Source organism: Chroicocephalus ridibundus, chromosome 5 (genome assembly GCF_963924245.1).
Source record: "Chroicocephalus ridibundus chromosome 5, bChrRid1.1, whole genome shotgun sequence".
Classification (NCBI taxonomy): Eukaryota; Metazoa; Chordata; class Aves; order Charadriiformes; family Laridae; genus Chroicocephalus; species Chroicocephalus ridibundus.
Window position 1 is genome coordinate 82,638,822 of NC_086288.1, and position 17,917 is coordinate 82,656,738.

The following is a 17,917-nucleotide window of genomic DNA, read 5'->3' on the forward strand; positions in this document are numbered from 1 at the left end:
GCTCCATGGGTCTGATCAACCGGCAGCAAAGGAAAATGGCGGACATCACTCTCTACAGGCAATAGGACAAGAGGAAACGGCCTCAAGTTGTGGCAGGGGAGGTTTAGAATGGATATTGCAAAAAATTTCTTCACCAAAGGGTTGTCAGGCATTGGAAGAGGGTGCCCAGGGAGTGGTGGAGTTGCCATCCCTGGAGGGATTTAAAAGCCAGGCAGACGTGGTGCTGAGGGACATGTGTTAGTGGTGGGCTTGGTAGTGTTGGGTTAATGGTTGGACTTGATGATCTGAAGGGTCCCTTCCAACCATAACGATTCTGTGCTCCACACCAGCCTGGCAGACAGAACTCACACTGTCCTGGGAGTGCAGGGCAAGCACCGACGTGCTTGAGGCCTCCTCGTGCTGCTTCTGCGTTCTGAGGACCTGGTTGGGTGAACTCCTTTCATGCCAGCTTAATCCTATTTCTTTTAGTGAAGTCACTTTTCGGCATTAGAACAGAATGAGACCTTTACATCCAGTCTGATCCCAAACATCGCAATGCATCGCATTCAGTGCACTGAAACACTGATTCCTCCCCACCTTGCTCCCTTCGCATCCCTTCCCCTTCCTCACAAGCACTCACTTCTTCAAAGGATACTTCAGTTCTCCCTTTTCTCTGCTTTCCCTGCTAAATTCTTTTCTTCTCTCACCTTTTCATCCAGTTTTCTTCCCTCCTTTCTCTTGTCTCTGGCAGCCTCAGGACTCCCTCCCTTCTGGAGGAGGGTTTGGAGCTCTTCAGGTTTGCAGATTTTAAAGTCAGAGAGCACTGGGATGATCTAGTCTGGACCATACAACTTCCTTCAATTAATTGCTTGAATGACTGGACGTCTTCCATAAACAAAACAGGATTATATTTATCTAGCGTTGGCATCTTTGGTAGCTATGTGAAGAAGCCTTCTTTCTGCAACTCTCCTTGTCCCATGTTGGCGCTTACCTAAATTGGGATCATCCTTCAGCTCCTTGGTTTCACTCCCTCGCACCCCTCCCCCTGCGTTTCTTGGTATCCTTGGAGAATGACTTCTTGACCTCAGCACTTTTAACACCCCTCGGCACTCCTCTCTCCTGAGCTTTTATGCTTCTACAAAGTACCAGGTGCAACTGCCAGGTCAATCCTTCTCCTCAGCATTGGGAAGTTTTTCTAATCTGGGACCTTGCCCTGTGAAAGGCACATTCACTAAAATTGCTAATAAATGGCTAGGTTGTACTTTTCATCCCAATTCTCTTTGCTCACGTTGACCAGACCCACACCTGTGGGTCGTGATCCCATTCCTAAGGCACTCACAGCCACAATGAGTACAAATCAGAGCTCTTTTCCTCTGTACTCCTGAGACTTAATATTTTTCTACCTAACCAACCAAGATAAAAGCTTTTTTTGATTCTTTATCATCCCTTGTCTTTGTAAAACTCTTTCTTTCTAGCTTTTACCCATTTATCTCACCTGTACCTCATATTAATTTAAAATATAACTGCTTATGGAGCTTACTGAGATGAAAGGATAGACGCAGGCGACCACTGGAGCTTTACAACCCCAGGTACTATATTTAAAATATTTTCAGGTAACTGAGCCAAAATCAACACGTTTTCATGACACAGCAGGGGAGAATGGGACACCCAAAAGCTCTCAGAATCACAGACTGGTTTGGGTGGGAAGGGACCTTAAAGATCATCTAGTTCCAACCCCCTGCCCTGGGCAGGGACACCTCCCACCAGCCCAGGTTGCTCCAAGCCCCGTCCAACCTGGCCTTGAACCCCTCCAGGGATGGGGCAGCCACAGCTTCTCTGGGCACCCTGGGCCAGGGGCTCACTGCCCTCACAGCCAAGAATTTCTGCCTCACATCTCATCTCAGTCTCCCCTCTGTCAGTGTAAAACCCTTCCCCTTCGTCCTGTCACTCCACTCCCTCTTTGGACATTGCAATTCTTTTTGGAAATTAAGAAGAACATTCAGCCCGGGTGGCGGCTGGCATTTCCAAGGTTATGTTGAAGGGCACTTTGTAAAAGCCATTAAGGTCAGCAATCGTTCACAAATTAAACGTTTAGAAACTGGCAAAGAGAAGCAACAGTTTTACACTGCTGCTCTCTCCACGGACCAAATACCTGCTCGTGCGACCAGGTCCGTTCCGAGCCGTCCTTCACACAGATGTCCAGCCTCAGCTCCGTCCCCGTGGCCCCGTGCTTGCTGTCCACGCACAGGTTGGCTGCCACGTTTCGGATCTGCAAAACCAAGCACCAACACCTCACCTAAAGCAGGCTGCGGGCCCTGGCTCCAGCAGCGGGGGTTAGGTGTTCAGCTCCCTTAGCTGGGAACTGAAGGGCTTGAGACTGACCATTACTGACATAAAACTGGTGGAACTTTTTACAGGGTAGAGAGCCGCGTCCTGGAACGAACTGCTCTTTTTGGGAACAGCTTTAGGAGCAGCAAAGTCTGAATTATTCAGCTTAAGAAATGAAAGGTAGGCCTGTATGAAACATTTTCATGCAAAGAAACAAAGAGGAAAAAAAGGTCCGAGAAGGTCAAAGTTTGGTCTGACTGCTTCTCCCCTCCCACCAGAGCAGTATTAATGGGAAACGATTTTTGTATGACTTTCTCACAGGCTTTGGAGCAATATTTCTTAAAAACTGAGGCACACCCCGTTCCAATCCTCGTTCCTACTTCGGCACAATAACACCATTGTTGATAAGGTCACACACTAGCGCCCACAGTGCATAAAATTAAAAAGTACTTAACAAGTCTGGACTGAAGCTGTGCTTACCCATGGAGGTTCCTTGTGCTGCCTGCAGGCCTTCTGCAAACGCTCCGCACTGCAACTTATGTTTAAAAGGAAAACCTCATTTTTGAGACAGAAGTAACTGAGAAATAATTAATCTGTGACTATCAGCCATACTGGTTATGTACCACTGCTGCCATGGATACTTTTTTTGGAAGACTGGGTTGAACAGCAGTGAGTTGGCCACTGCCACCAAAAAGAGGAAAAATCCCGAATTTATGTTGCAAATACATGCACGATTCTCCTGGAGTACCTTAGCTGGGCTATTCAAAAACCCTTCAGACACCTCCGGAATGAAGGGGATTTGTTAAAAGCTTTCCCTGTCGCCGAGATATGAGTAATCAAAGTGCACGTACATGCACGGAGATGTACACCAATTCGGTACGTATAACACAGAGCAAGCGGGTGCGTATTTTGACATTCTGGCCACTACTTTGATCCTTATTTTAAACAAAGAAAAGCGAGATGCTGAACAGAGATACAGTCGAGTTGGGATTTGTGATTTTCCATGGAAAATATTTCAGGAGTGCCCAGAGCTGCCCTGTCAGGTCAGGCAGACGTGGAGACGGCCAGTCTTCAACCCTGCCCCGAAGGAGGGCGAGTGCCCCAGCTCCAGCCCAGCCCAGCCCCAGCCCCCGCCAGAGGGGCAGCCCCACGCTTGTGGGGCATGTGGGATTGTATTTCCATACAAAAAAAAATTGCTACGGATGAGGCAAAAGCCTCACATTTCATACACACAGCCAGGTGCAGAAACCCAGCGCTGAGCCCCACAGTGCAAGTCCTGTCAACTGAGGAAAAGGATGAAAGGTAATTAGTTCTCGACAACCCCGACTGCAGTTTCATATCACCCAGCAAAAGAGACAGAATGATGGGGGGAATTGATCCTCATTTTATATTTTTAAAGTTTCATGTGAAATACCTACTCCAAGTACAATTTTTTTGGGAGCGTTCAATCATTTCTCAGTGCACTTGAATTTACATGGTATAAATAAAGATTACTGGCCTACTACAAAATTAAATAATGTACCAGTTCTTAGAGAATGTGAGCTAATTAAAGTGCAGCTGCTAACAACTGCCGTTAATAATTGGGGTATATTTACGTGGTCCCGAATTGCAAAATGACGGTGAATACACTCCACATCCAATGAATGCTTACGGGATTAAAGGGCTTGCACAATTCTGTCTCGATGGCTTCGCTCCCCCCTGCTCCCAGTCCCTCGGACCATGCGGTGAGTTTGTTGTGTGCGTTTCTGGACAAGGTTTGCGCTGGAGCTGCGTTTAGTTCCCCCGCTGCTGGGATCTGTCTCCCCCGTTCTTTATTTCCTCTCCCTTCCCTCTGCTCCTGAAAGGTCTCCTCGAGGCGGTTTTCCCTCTGGTTTGCTGCAGTTTACATGTCAGCTCATCCTTTTTTTCTCGTTTTATCCTCCCTTTCAGCTGCAGAGGCATCATGGTTGGTTTTTCTTTTTCTTTTTTTCTTTTTGTGCGTAATACAGACATTTCAGTCAAGTCTGTGCTTTTGTTCCCTGGCGTTTCTGTGTGGCCTTGGCCGTCGCTAGAGATTGAGCAGAGGCGTCCGTGCTGCCGGAGCCATCGGGATGTGCTGCTGAGCACCGGCACCACACGCCTGCAAATCCCCTGGGATGCTCTCACGCAGCAAGGAGGGGGAGCGGACGCACGGCCAGGAGAGGCTTTTGTCTCATTTGTCCAGCAGTGTGCATTTGAGCCACCTTGTCTCCAGCCTCACAGCACAACGGATTTTGAATTTTTGAGGTTATGAGCTACGGCCAGCAAAGAAACAGCTCGTGATGATAACACACCCACATTTCCAACATTGTCTGCGCAATTGTAGAGACGGGGGATGAAGAGGAGACAGGTTGTACCACCTGTGCAGGCAGGGCATTGAGAATACACATATATACTCAATATATATACAGTATTTATATAAAGCTTATGTGCTCAACGACAAATGCTGTCATTTGTAGGCACAGGTAAGTGTGTGGGGAAGGCACACTGTGGGGGGCCTATGGACTAACAGGGGTGGTTAGCGGCGATCTAAAGGCCGTTTCAGAATTAAACACGTTCCGAAAAAAGCATAGGAGAGTATACGTAAGTCATTATGCACCTTTAGCTCCTGAAACGCCATCCTAGCAGAGGCTGGGCCGCAGGTTCTCAGGCTAGGGGGCCACAGCCCTCCCAAGAGAGATGGGTGTGAAAGCGCAGACACAAACCCGCGGGGGGCTGTTTTCTGCCTCCCTGCCCCGCAGGCGTCCCAGCGAGGACGCACGGGCTCGAGAAAGGAGCAGCTGGGCTCGGCAGCACTGCCACGGGGCAAGAGGAGACCCACTCATTAAGGGTATGACGCTCCAAAAAAAGAAAGTAACCAAAAGAGAAGGTAGTGAGTTCTTAGGCTTTAATCCTTTTCCAAACGCGCTACTCGACTTATCTTCCTGGGTGACGTCTTCATGTCAGTGCTGTAAGACAGGTCTGTAAAATCCTCGAGTTCGGGCCTGAGAAAGGAGTATTTTCAGCGACTGAGAGACGGCTGTGTGTTAAATCACTGAAGGACAACTTCATGTAACAGCAAACGAAACCAAGCTTCAGTATTTCCCTTTTGACTGAGTAAAACACATTATTCTTTTTCACATCACCTTGACTATTGGACTCATGAAGTCTAAACCAAATGACAATGGTTGACATTATATGATCAATTTACTGTAAAATGTGTTTTCATACCGTTGGAAGCTGTGATATCCGCACAATATATTCATGCTGGATCACAGCGCGCGGATTCATGAGTACTTCCTAAGAAAACAGTCGGTGTCCAAATCTCACCTAATGCAGCTATTGTTTTAACTTCCTTCAACAGGATTTCCAATACATGCTACAAATAAATCAGTCTGTCTCAGACAGGGAATGGGATGGGTATTACTGTTTCTCAACTGGTAGCACACTTTCCAGTATATTTGGAAGGATAAGAACAAAACCTAACTGAAAACTTCCCTTTTTTCCACGGTGGGAGAGGGAAGAGCACAGGTATCTCCCCCAGACACAGAACTGACAGCCTCGCTGCCCTCCGTCTGTCCGGATTCGCTGTTACGCTGCTTTGCTGCGCGGATTTCAGACGTTACGAGGCAGAAGAGAACATCGAGGGAACGCACACGCTGCCAGCTACGGAGGACAGGAGGCGCAAACACCAGAAGAGATGTGAAGGCCATGACAAGTGCAGCGAAGAAGATTGGTTTTAGTTTCCCAAACGTCCTTCTTTCCTGTCATGAAGAGATTTTGTCAAGGAGTGTAAGAGTCAGACTTCAAATAAATGCGTTTGCAAAAAAAGAGGAGTTGTGCCGAGGCTGTTTATGAGATGTCTGCTTTCACTCCGCAGGCTTTTCCTAGCGAGATGGCAAAACACTGCAGCCAAAACTCGTCTGAGTACCTCCTTGTTTGTTCTCTCTCAGACTGGCAGAGGCAAGCAGATGAAAAGTCTTTCCAAGTGGAAGCCGAGAGGGTACTAAATGACAGTCAGACTTGGCACAGGCTTTCGCTGTGTATAATCAGCAAGGTTTCTAGAGCGGCTCGATTCTTACAAAGCAGTAACACACAGTCTGTTTTCCTCTTCCAGCTTCTAATCACGACAGCCGTTGACCTTCGAGTTTGTTCAAGTTCCTCGCAAGCGCCAACAAATTAATTAAAACTTCACAGGAATGTGACAGTCTCAGGAAAAAATAGAGTTGCAGGGCTGAAACTTCTCCTTGTTTTAGAGCAAGTACATTTTAGAGCAAAAAGACAGCCTTTGGTGTTCACTTCCTTCCTAAGGACTAATAAGTGCTTTTAAGGTACAGATTTGATACCACTGCTACAGTCTTTGATTTACTTTTAAAAAGTCTTGCTTTTATGCCAAGAGCATATTAATACTGCTGTGAAAAGAACACCTGAATCACAATCTCTTCTAGTCAGATCCTCTGACTGAGTTAAGGATGGTTCCGCTGGCCAGAGAAATGACCCATCTCGCGATCGCAGTCCTCCACGGGCGCACGCACGCGCGGCAGACGGTGAAGGAAGACCACAGGAACCACAGCACCCTGATCCAGCCTGACTTCTGCTGGCAAACTCCTTACCTCTTGGAATACATCGGTCCCACAAAGTGGGGGCAGCAGTATCGAACAGAGAAGAAACTTTGACCACAAAGGAATTCATTATTGCCAAGACGCAGCAAACAGTAAGGCATATACACTGAAGTTCCTTTGAACACCTGTAGCTGCTAGCTTCCAGATTATTAAGGACTGCTACTACCACAGAAATTTATTTTGAATTTTTCGTGGTGAGGTAATTTGCTTTTTTAAAAGGAAATCCTGGAGAACAGCAGAGGCACCTGTGTTTAGAAATCCCTTGCATGGTCCAGCCTTGACCACCGGGAATATGCAGGGGAGTGAGGGGTCTTACCAAATGTTTAGGCCAAAGTTTCAACTTCGTCCTTTGGTTTCAAGTCCAAAAGGTAATTGCCTGAGAGCCCCAAGAACATCTCCAGCAAAATCAGAGAAGGCCAGAACTCACAGTACAGATATTCCTATGATTTTTAAAACAGTGGCACAACCTGACTCCGCTGTCGTGGTTTCGGCTGGGAGGGAGCTGACTTTCTTGCCACCAGCCGGTGCAGTGCCGTGGTTCGGGTTTGGGATGGGAATGCTGTTGCTATAAAACACTGGTGGGTTTGGTTGTTGCCGGGCACTCAAGGCCGTTCCTGCTCCTCACCCCACCCCACCAGCGATGGGCTGGGGGGCACAAGGGGCCGGGAGGGGACACGGCCGGGACGGCTGACCCCGACTGACCACAGGGACACTCCATGCCACGGGACGCCACGCTCAGGGTATAAAGCTGGGGGAGAAGGAGGACGGGGGGACGCTGGGAGTGATGGCGTTTGTCTCCCCAAGTCACCGTTACAGCGATGGAGCCCGGCTTCCCTGGGGATGGCTGAGCACCCCCCTGCCATGGGGAGCAGGGAATGGATCCCTTGGTTTGCTTTGCTTCCGTGCGCGGCTTTTGCTTTACTGACTAAACTGCCTTTATCTCAGCCCATGAGCTTTCCCACTTTTACTTTTCTGATTCTCTCCCCCGTCCCACTGGGGGGAGCGAGCGAGCGGCTGCGTGGGCCAAGCTGACGCTTGGGGTTGATCCACAACATCCACCTACACACAGTCGTCTGCGCAGGAATGGGTGGAGGTGTGTAAGTGGAATTGCAAAAAAAAAAGTGCTGACTCCAGACCTCCGTTTTACTGAGGTGATTCTCAGCAACTAAAATCATCTTGTGCCATGCAATAACAAGTGCTACGTACTTTTCCATGTTCTTGTCCTCGTTGTGCGTGCATCTTATGGCTGCACACACAAAATTGTAATGAATTACAAAAGGGACCGCGATAGTCCTAAGCCATGACAGTTTCTCATTTTAATGGCTAGTCCAGGGATTGTTCCAATCACTGTGAACTCCCTTAGTAGCACTACTTATCACAGGAGCTAAATCTAGTTTCACAATTTTAATTTCCTATAATGTAAAATGTTAGACTCATTTAAATTCGAACTAATTTGTGTATTCCTCACCTCCCCCCAGGCAGCAGGTGGAGGCTCCACAGGAGGGTAATATTTGGGGACATCCCAAGCCACTGCAGCCATGAACCACTTGAAATCTTTACATTTAAGGTGCTTGCGAAGCTCCTTCTGGGCCGAGATGTCACCAGTTGAGAGATGTCTGTACTCAGGCCGCCGCTGGTAAATGTACTCTGCAAACTCATCCATCCACGTCTCTGCCACGCGCTTCAGGTTCTGGGCGGCAGAAAAAAAGCAGTCATTAATTTCTTCGTTCTTTGACCGAATGATATTTCTAATGGGGAGAATGAAGCAGAAACGTTTCAGTAGGCCACACAACTTTTAAGCTTAGCCGGTCTAATTTCTCAGTCTTAAAACATGGAAAAATACTGATAAAGGCATGCTATCTTCATTAGAAAGTTGAACAAACACTACAGAGCATTAGTATCCTGCTTTCCTACTGACTCTATAAGATACGGTCCGCTCTCTGTTGAGCATCTTATTTTCCTTCATATTCTTTATGCATCTCACATGGGTTTTTGATTAACGATGGATGTTGAACGGAAGGTTTCTTTCGGCTGCTCACATTGGTACCTGTGTTTTTTTCCTGTTAGTTCAGAACCTACTAATGTGCACGAATGGCTCAAATTATTCCTTCTGATGTATTCCACTTTGCATTTGAAAGGCACCTGAATTTTCGGCTGCCGTCGTGCTGCTTAGTCACCTAGCGGTTCCATTTTAAGGTCAGCTCTTAAATGCGTACGTATGAGGGCAACCAGCCACGAGCCAGCTCTGCCCCCTCTCGCAGCTGGTTGCGCACTGGCCTGGGACTGGAGGCTGGCTGCGTTGGCGCGCCGGGGAGTCCGCGCCACGGAATGCTGAAGTGATGGCCAAGCCGCTCATGGGACGGGCACGGCACCTTGTGGCGCTCTGCGCTCGCCCACGGCCGCACCTACGACTGCTCCTGCTCCACAAAACCCAGTTCTGGTTTATGCCCCGCAAAGTTTATTTTTGCTGGCATTTTACAGGAAACAGAACTACCTGTTTTGTTGCACAAGAATTTACTTAAATTATAATTAACTAAATTAGCTGACTCAAATTATAAAATAGACCAAAATACTCTTAGGGAGAAATCCTGGATAGATGAGATCGAAGAGAGACATTTGATTGCGGGTTAGCACCACGGCGTCTAAACAGTCTAGGGGCAAATTTTTCTGTATTTTTGTTTGGTTTTAAAACTCCTCCTGCAACTTAATCCACACGAATGTATATGCAGGTGTCGTAGCGGAGTACAGACGTACTCTGCTCTGCATTTCCACAGCTGCCCGATAACCTCTTATCCCGCCACCAGAGCAACATCTCCCTGGGTGACACTGAGACGCGAGGGTGTCCGTATTGCTTTGTCTGTAAAAACAAGATCATCAAGTTTTGTCATATTCTTTTTATAGAACGCTAAGTGCGAACCGCTGAGATTCGCTCTGTAATAAGCTGAGGACAACATACAGCTGATTGTCAGCAACATCAGGTAACGCTTCTTCTCAGAACGCTCTCCCCAGCTCAGGAGGCCTCATACGTACTCTGATTTGCTTTCAAGATTCGTTTGAAAATTCCTTTCCTGAATTTTATTAATCCAGGCGAACTAAATGTCTCTGAACTAATAAGGCTTATCTGAATCCAAAGACAGCAAGATACAGAACAAACGAAGCACTTTTAGCTGACACTGCAAGATAAGTTTCTCTGTGCTTTCTCTCGGGGAAGCAAAGACATTGAAACCTGCAGGGATAAAGCAAGTAAAATTAAAGCATTATAAGAAATCACAAGACTCATGTCCTTATTCAAAAATGGCTCATGCCCCACATAAGACTGACTTTTGTTGTCATTTCATGAAAACCTAAATTACTTTGCACAAAATTTCAATTCAGGAATGCAGGAACTGGGTAGGACAAAGAAAACCAGAACAAATTCAAGAACAACAATCTAAATGGCAACCCCACCTCTCTGGCAGAAACCCTGTAACAAGTGAAAATACTACGTCACGAGACTTTGTAGACGAGGCCAAAATATGACTGAGGACATTAAACTAAGAAGCCAAAATCATGAAAATAGGCGTGATCTTCCCAGCACATCTTCCCCTCAAACGCTGCGCACATCATTTACTGCAATGCAAATGCAGTTTAAGACTGTTCTAGAAAAGACCATACTATTTTTTGCAATCACTTTATCTGATAGTGCCATTTTCATATTTAAAAACCATACTGTAAAAAGAACCATGCAGTAAAGGTACAGCCAAAAAATTCTCTTAGGAAAGAAAAATTCAAAGTAACTCCAGCAGCGACTTACCCCATCGCTACCAAGTAGGCTCCGCTGGAGTCCCCTCTTCCGCTAGCTGGCTGCACTACAAGAACTGCATCCTGCTTCACATGATTATAACCGAATAAACAGGAGTCCAACAGAAATCTTGATATTATACCTGGTCACTAGCTCAAAATTCTCATCCACCAGTCAAAAACTCTGTTTTCCAGTAAGTCCTTTATCACTGTTTGGGCTTTGTGCGTGTGTGGTGTAAACCCACCCAAACATTGCATTACCAAAAAAAAAAAAAAAAATCAATACTTCCCACCGTCCCTCAAGTATCAGGTAAGATACCTGTCCTGGTCTGAGGCTCAAACCGTGACAACACTTTAGACGCATTTATTTAAAACTTTGTTCCCCGGTTCCTCCAAGACCATTCTCACCATCCTATGCTGAAAATCTTCCCAAACCTTGGCAGATCCTGTAAGGAACCTGAGTGTTATCCTTAGCATGTTTATTCACTGCTGTCATAAGCTGGACCCTTATGAGACAGCCCTTTGAATTTCAAAATATCGACTCCTGGTTCGCTAGCTCTACGGCCCCAGACTGTTTAGGAACACGACGGCAAGGAACGCCCTGGGCTGGAGCAGTGGGAGCTCGCTCTGAGGTTGCCAGTTACTGGGGAGGAAGCACTCGGCACCCAAACTCTTCAGTTTTGAAGAGGTTTGTTGCCTTCAGTTAGCACGGGTTTCTCACCCGTGGTATCACCATGCAAGCTCAGCAATCACCACGCTTCTTTTTAACGTAAATGTGTACAGACTAGTAGTAAAACTTCAAACCGCAGTTCATCTCCGTACTTGAATTGAATGCAGCCGGGTAAGCTGCTGTCCTGAGAGCTCACACAACCGAGGCAAACATCCTTGACGTTCCTATGGAGAACATGCTAACTTCCCATGTTCCTGGCCCAGAAGTACGGGCGGTCCAAGATGAGATGAGTGAGCTGACGATCCGCACTCCGTGGCATGAAAAGTTGCCCTATGCTCAGAACCTCCTAGGAGCACCACTCTTCTCTGCAAAGCCCGTCAGCGAGCTGCCCGTCTTCCACTCACCTTCTCCCAACAGGACGGTGGAGGAGCACGGCCACAACGAGAGCACTCACTGCTGAACAGCATAAGGCTGACTGAGGGGTCGAGTGCCTTACCAGAGGGTGAGGATGTGACTGCGAGTCCCTCCCAGTCTCCCAGAGCTGCCCTTCCACAACCTGGGTGAACGTCTGACACGGTGGGGAGAGCAGGACGGCCACCTCCTCCCTGCCGGAGCCTTGGGCGAGACACAGCCTGAGATGCCAACGGATTAAACCTGGCAGTGGGAACGGGTATCAATAGCCACCAGATCCTGTCACAGTTCAGCTGTAAAAAATAGGTGCTAAGCAGTTCGATTTTGGTAGGACTTCACCGTGTGTGTACGCTGCTGCAAACTCACAGGGCAAAGCCGTGTAAGAGCCTACCAGATGAGGCGGCATTTCGTGGTACGTCTTATAGCACCATTTAAGCACTCCCGTCTCACAGTCAAGCTAATCTACAAAGAACTTAGAACAAAGAACATAAAAATTAGATTTTAATCTTCTTGATTTCTGCCTCTGCTGCACTTTGCATAATCTTCTAAAGAAAACTCCTTTAAATGCCAGTTTCTCAAATAGCACCAAATACCTTTATCAATAAGAAGAAACAATTTTGGGATATCTTTGTGGCAGGTCGCACTTGTTTGGGGTCTTTTGCTTCAATCTGAACACTTCATCTAATTGCGTACAGAAAGGAAAAATGGAACACGTTTCTACAGGGGAAAACTCCTGTAGCTCAGCTTGGTTGTCAGATTCCTTGCACGGTTACAGATGTCCAGATTGGGTACGCTGGTCTTTTAATAGAAAAATAGAAAAAATAAAAATTAAACAGGAGCAATTAAATGAAGATCAACTCCGTATTAATCAGTTACATGAACTGACACACAATGTAAGGAAGTCACAAGGACTCCAGATGGACACCTGAGGAGCTTCTCAGGACCTATCCATGACGGACCAATGATAACTTGTTCTCTCCTGTCATTTCCAGTGAAACATTTCTGTACGAGATTAAATAAGGCCCAATGGTATTTCAGTCGCTGCATATTTCTGTAGGTAAGGTTGTGACAGCTGTCACCTAGAAGCTGTGAGATGTACACAAAAGCGATGGCAACCACAGTCAGACTGACGCATCAGCTGTCATCAGTTGCCCATGAATCCATTCTTGTTATAATTGAGTTTTGTGTCACTGTGACAGTTTCACTCTCTGGTAAATCCTTTACTGTCGGGCTTACATTTGGAGAGGTTTCCTTGGAGTCTGTATGAACTCACGCATCTAAGACTGTGACGTTGTTTTGTATTTTCACTCCGCAATAGTCGACACGACGGTAAGTCACAATGTCACTGATACCGGGACTGCACTAAAAGAGTTTAAATCACCTTGGCTGGAGAAAGACAGAGATAAATGAGGACTTCTCCACTTGAAAAAAAAAGAAATTTTTCCCTTTCAGTTTCCTCAGTGAGTGGGGAAGATGCATCTCTCCGATGAGATGACTCTTTCAGTGCGTAAGATCCTCTGTCGTCTGCAAGAGACGTGACGCTACTCGAAGCGGCCCAGTGAGACGAAGGTAGGCGCTGCCCGCGGGAATGGAAAAGCGGAGTGGGGCAGGGACAAGGCAAAGGGCAGACTCCTAACCGTTCCCTCTAAGCAAGGTTTGGCTGGGTGGGTCCCAGATACGAGCGGGCAGTGCCACACGTCGCCCCGTGGCTGGTGTGGCAGCGGGGACGGGAGTGTCCCCTGGCTGTGAGCTGCCCCCCGTGGCCCCACAGCTCCGTCCCCCCGCTCCACCTCTTCTGCTCGACACCCTGCATCCACCCCATAAACTCACAGAAAAAATCTAATCACTGTTTTCACTTTCTCCAGATGTTCTACAGCAGACTTTTGTCATCCGCTGGCACTACAGCAGCACGATGGTTCTATCGTTTGCTTCATTTCACCTGCATAACCTGTTCTTTCAGCGCCTGTGCCTGTCTCGCTGTTTGCACAACACCAGCCCTGACCCCAATCCACAGCTTTACTGTTGTCAATATTAAACCACTACGGGAACATTTGGATCATGTAACGAGCTCCTCTTGTCCTGCGTTTAATCTGAACGTTTTCCAGGAAGCTGGATGTCACCAGCTGGTGTCGTCTCGTTTGTCATGACAGTCATTTCTCTCACCGGCCAGGACAGCAAAAATCGCTTCCAATTACACCAATCAAATCTGAACCACCGCAGCACGTCTGAGGCCCGACTGTATTTCAGCCGTGAAATACAAGAGAGGATGAGACTGTTTATTTGCTAAAGATAACACAACACTCTCTGCGACAAGTGACATATTAATCTCTTTCCCTTCCTAGTAAAATTCCAGTGGGGTTATTTTCACTCCAACTACATCACCTTCCTAATTTAAATGTCTTTTTACTGCGTGTTTTGTGAAGCACAGCGCTGTCGCTCCCTCAAAATGGGTGCCCTGTTTACTTCTGGAAGCAGCCGTATTTCATTTGGCTGGCAATAACACAACACACAGCTTGTTTTACGTAAAACCCATTTAAAAAGCGCACTGGGGTCCATCCCGCCAAGACAGCGCTGCTGCACGTTCCTCCGGAATATGGGTAGCATAATGCCACGATAAATCATGACGGAGGAGGGGAACACAGGACTGGAGGAGCCCATCCGACGACTATGGGTTACTAGGAGAGAGGGGCCACGGGACCACGCTCCACAGCACGCACAGGCAGAAGAACCCTTCTTCCCTCCGTTCCATGCAAAGGTCCTTCCATCCACGTCGGAACACAACCATTTCTCCTTTCTCTGTATTTCTACAGGGAAAGCAGGAGAAAACGCTTCCTGGACACCAATCGCAGCTTTGGGATGCTCAGGTCTCCCTAGCCAAGCTGCCCCCAGCAGTTCGTTCTCAACAGGGGGGTCCATCGCTTCCCCTCCCTGCACAACCCCCTCTTGACGCAGGCTGTGCCAGTGGCCGCCAGCCGCTCCCCCGCTTGGCTGTCTCGCTTCGGTCCTTTACGCTCAACTGCGTTTAAAACTTAACCACGGTTCATTCCAGCGACGGTTTGTATTTGCGTGAAAACCCCGACCAAATGAAGAGACGTCTGCGGGTGCGAAAGAGCTGCTCCTGCGGGGAGGCGAGCGTGCCAGCGGGGCGACAGCGCTGGGGGCGCACAAATAGCTCTTGGGAGCGGCAGCACAGCTGGCGGAGCAGCAGGAGGCGATTCGTTCTCAGCCTGCAGCCTGCAAAGACCTAGAGCTGAAACTCCACACGTCACCTCAAAATGATTTCATTCTCCCGCTAAAGGTTTGCATCTCCGCTGCAAAAAAAAAAAGTTAAGATCTACACATTGGAAAAGAAGTGAAAAAAAAAAGCCAATCCCCAGCCCAGTGGCACCAGGCAGCATCTCTGCTGGTGGCCGGAGGGCTCGGTGGCCGTGGGCAGGGTCCCAGCAGAGGGACAGTGTCACCTGGGGATTACTTGGTGACCAATGCCACGGGCACCTCCAGCACAGCCCACCTCGGCAGCCTCAGCAGAGCTCGAGGCTGGATTCCAAACCCCGTCCTTGGGCCACCCAACTCCAAATCCAGCCCTTGGCCACCCAGCTCGGGCTCCAGTTCGACGCATCCCCAAACGCAGCTGCCACCACCTCGACGTTTCCGTTGCCTACAGACACCGAGTTCTCCGTCATCTTTGTATTTCGGATAGCTAAGCTGTTGCATTTATTAACTTAAAAGCAAAACTTCTGATCAGATTGGAAAAAATACAAAAAAGTAGCGTTTAAAAAAAATTACTTTGACTTTCTTGTACTCAAGGATGAGAAGATATTGATTTGAAGTCTTTCTTTGGGAAGTGGTCTGTTTGAGATTCTGGTTTAATTAATTTTAATGATGAATTTATAGATCTATTCAATGAAAAAATGTTAGAATGGAAACTTGAAACTTGTGTTGTATAACCGTCATCATTATCATACGTTATAACTATGCTGTTCAAGAAGGGAACTCTCGTTTGAGTTATTATTTGCAGCAAAAAAAGAAAAGGGAGGAACTCGGCGTGAGGTTCGGAATCCCCAGGCTGCTGGGTCGGCATCCACGTGGGAGCTGCCCGGCCCTTTGGAGACCCGCAATGTGCCAGCGTGCTCTAGTTAATGCCAAAATGCTGGGTAAAATACCTGCAAACGACAAAAAATGTCTGTAGAGATATTTTGAAATTCCGAGTTCGTCTCTGCATATCGTATGGAGCAGTGAGCTTCTGTAGAAGAGACCTCTTACAGCTTCTATAGAATCATGAATAGAAAAAAAACTCCCCCCAAACGGGAAACTAAAATAAATAATAAACCGGGATACACCTACAAGAAACTGCTAATAAAATTTTAAAGTCTAATTTCATAGGTAACTGGCTAAAAGAAAGTGGCTTATCTAGAATTGTTAAAAATGAAGCAACACTCAAGACTACCACAAAGCAATTAAAATAATCCAGTAAAACAATTCGGGAGTTTTTAACAGGGCAACATCTCGCACAGGAGTTTAAGATTTGGGGGTTCACTCTCTACATGTTTTACCTAAAACAAACAGCCAAAATCGGTTGTCGGTCACTGGAGGTTTGTGCAGAGGTTGACAGGTTGGGAACGGATGAACAATTACGTGCTGCTTCCACTCGGCAAGGCGGAATCGGCGGCGCCGTCTGCCTGCCCATTGCTCTGGCTTTACCCGCGACTACCTGCGCACCGGGGACTGGCTGCCTTTGGCAAGCGGCAACAGCTTCAGACACCTCCAGACAGCAAATACTCAGCTTTTTTATCTGCGTTTGGTTGTCACGGGCTGTTCTGTGAATCTACTGCGCACGTTTACAGCTTGCTTCACTGCTGTTCTGTGCCACCAAACGGCTTCACTGACGGAGCATTTCATATGTGGAAGCTTTTCAATTTATGGGGAATGTGTTGGCAAAAAATATGGATAGGTCTTGAGTGACAGAGAAGAAGGTAAGAAATACGATAAGAAGGACAAAGAAAACTGATGTCACGATACATACTATTGTGTGCGGTACAAGGGTTACTTGGTGGCTATTTATACAATTATACAATTAAACCATCTTATACAATGGTTATTTAGTGACGGGGAGGCAGGGCAGTGTTTTTGCCAAGTCTCTCATTTAATAAAGCCTATGTGACCCTCGTGCCGGGTCACAGCTCTTTAAAAAGACACCAAGATTGGTCAGGCATCATGTAGATACCCGAAACTGTGTGCTGAAACCTGCTGCTAAAGGATCATAGAACCACAGAATCACGGAACGTGTCGGGTGGGAAGGGCCCTCTAAAGGCCACCCAGTGCCACCCCCCTGCAGTCGCAGGGACATCTCCAACTAGACCAGGTTGCTCAGAGCCTCGTCCAGCCTGGCCTTGGATGTCTCCAGGGATGGGGCCTCCACCCCCTCTCTGGGCAACCTGGGCCAGTGTCTCACCACCCTCAGTGGAAAGAACTTCTTCCTAATGTCTCATCTAAACCCGCCCTGCTCTAGTTTAAACCATTGCCCCTTGTCCTATCGCGATATGCCCCCGCAAACAGCCCCTCCCCGTCCTTCCTGTAGCCCCCTTCAGGTACTGCAAGGCGCTGGAAGGTCTCCCCGGAGCCTTCTCTTCTCCAGGCTGAACCCCCCCAGCTCTCTCAGCCCGTCTCTCTCAGGATATAGGGGGTGAGATCCCAAGGGAAGGTAAAAAGCTCACTTGAAGCATTATTTGTTACAGGCAAACATAAAGAGCTTGCAAGGAAACCCCTGGCATGATCTGGGCTACGCCGGGGTCTGTCTAGAAGTTCTGTCCCCTTCCCAACTCCAGTCTCATCTCCCTTGTGCTGCCGCTGTGGGACAGGACGGGAAAACCTGCCATTCTGCAAGGTGGCATCTGGGCAAGGGGAAACTCCCCCTTGGTCAATGAAGGGGCTCGTGCAATGGTTTCTGCAATCACAGCCGGGCGTCCCAGGGCTCCCTCCTTTGTCTTCTGCATCTCCAGCATCCTCCTTCACACCGCAGAGGAGGGAAAAGGATTTAGCAAAAACCTTTGTGGAAACTACTTAGTAGTGAAAAGTATTGTTCTTGGTAGCAGGGAGAATACTTCCAGATACTCTTGTTGTGTTAGTCATT

The 17,917-nt window shown here is 47.7% G+C and overlaps 1 protein-coding gene across 4 annotated transcripts in view; it reads right to left on the reverse strand.

Moving 5' to 3' along the window:
• Positions 1-17,917, reverse strand: part of GALNTL6 (polypeptide N-acetylgalactosaminyltransferase like 6) — a 453,529-nt gene that overhangs the window by 13,230 nt on the left and 422,382 nt on the right. For all 4 annotated transcript variants that reach the window (XM_063335688.1, XM_063335686.1, XM_063335687.1 and 1 more), the window contains 2 exons: positions 8,395-8,616; positions 2,132-2,248 (listed from right to left, as the gene is read on the reverse strand). In XM_063335688.1, the coding sequence (XP_063191758.1) occupies positions 2,132-2,248; positions 8,395-8,616 (339 nt within the window). The remainder of the gene's footprint in view (positions 1-2,131; positions 2,249-8,394; positions 8,617-17,917) is intronic.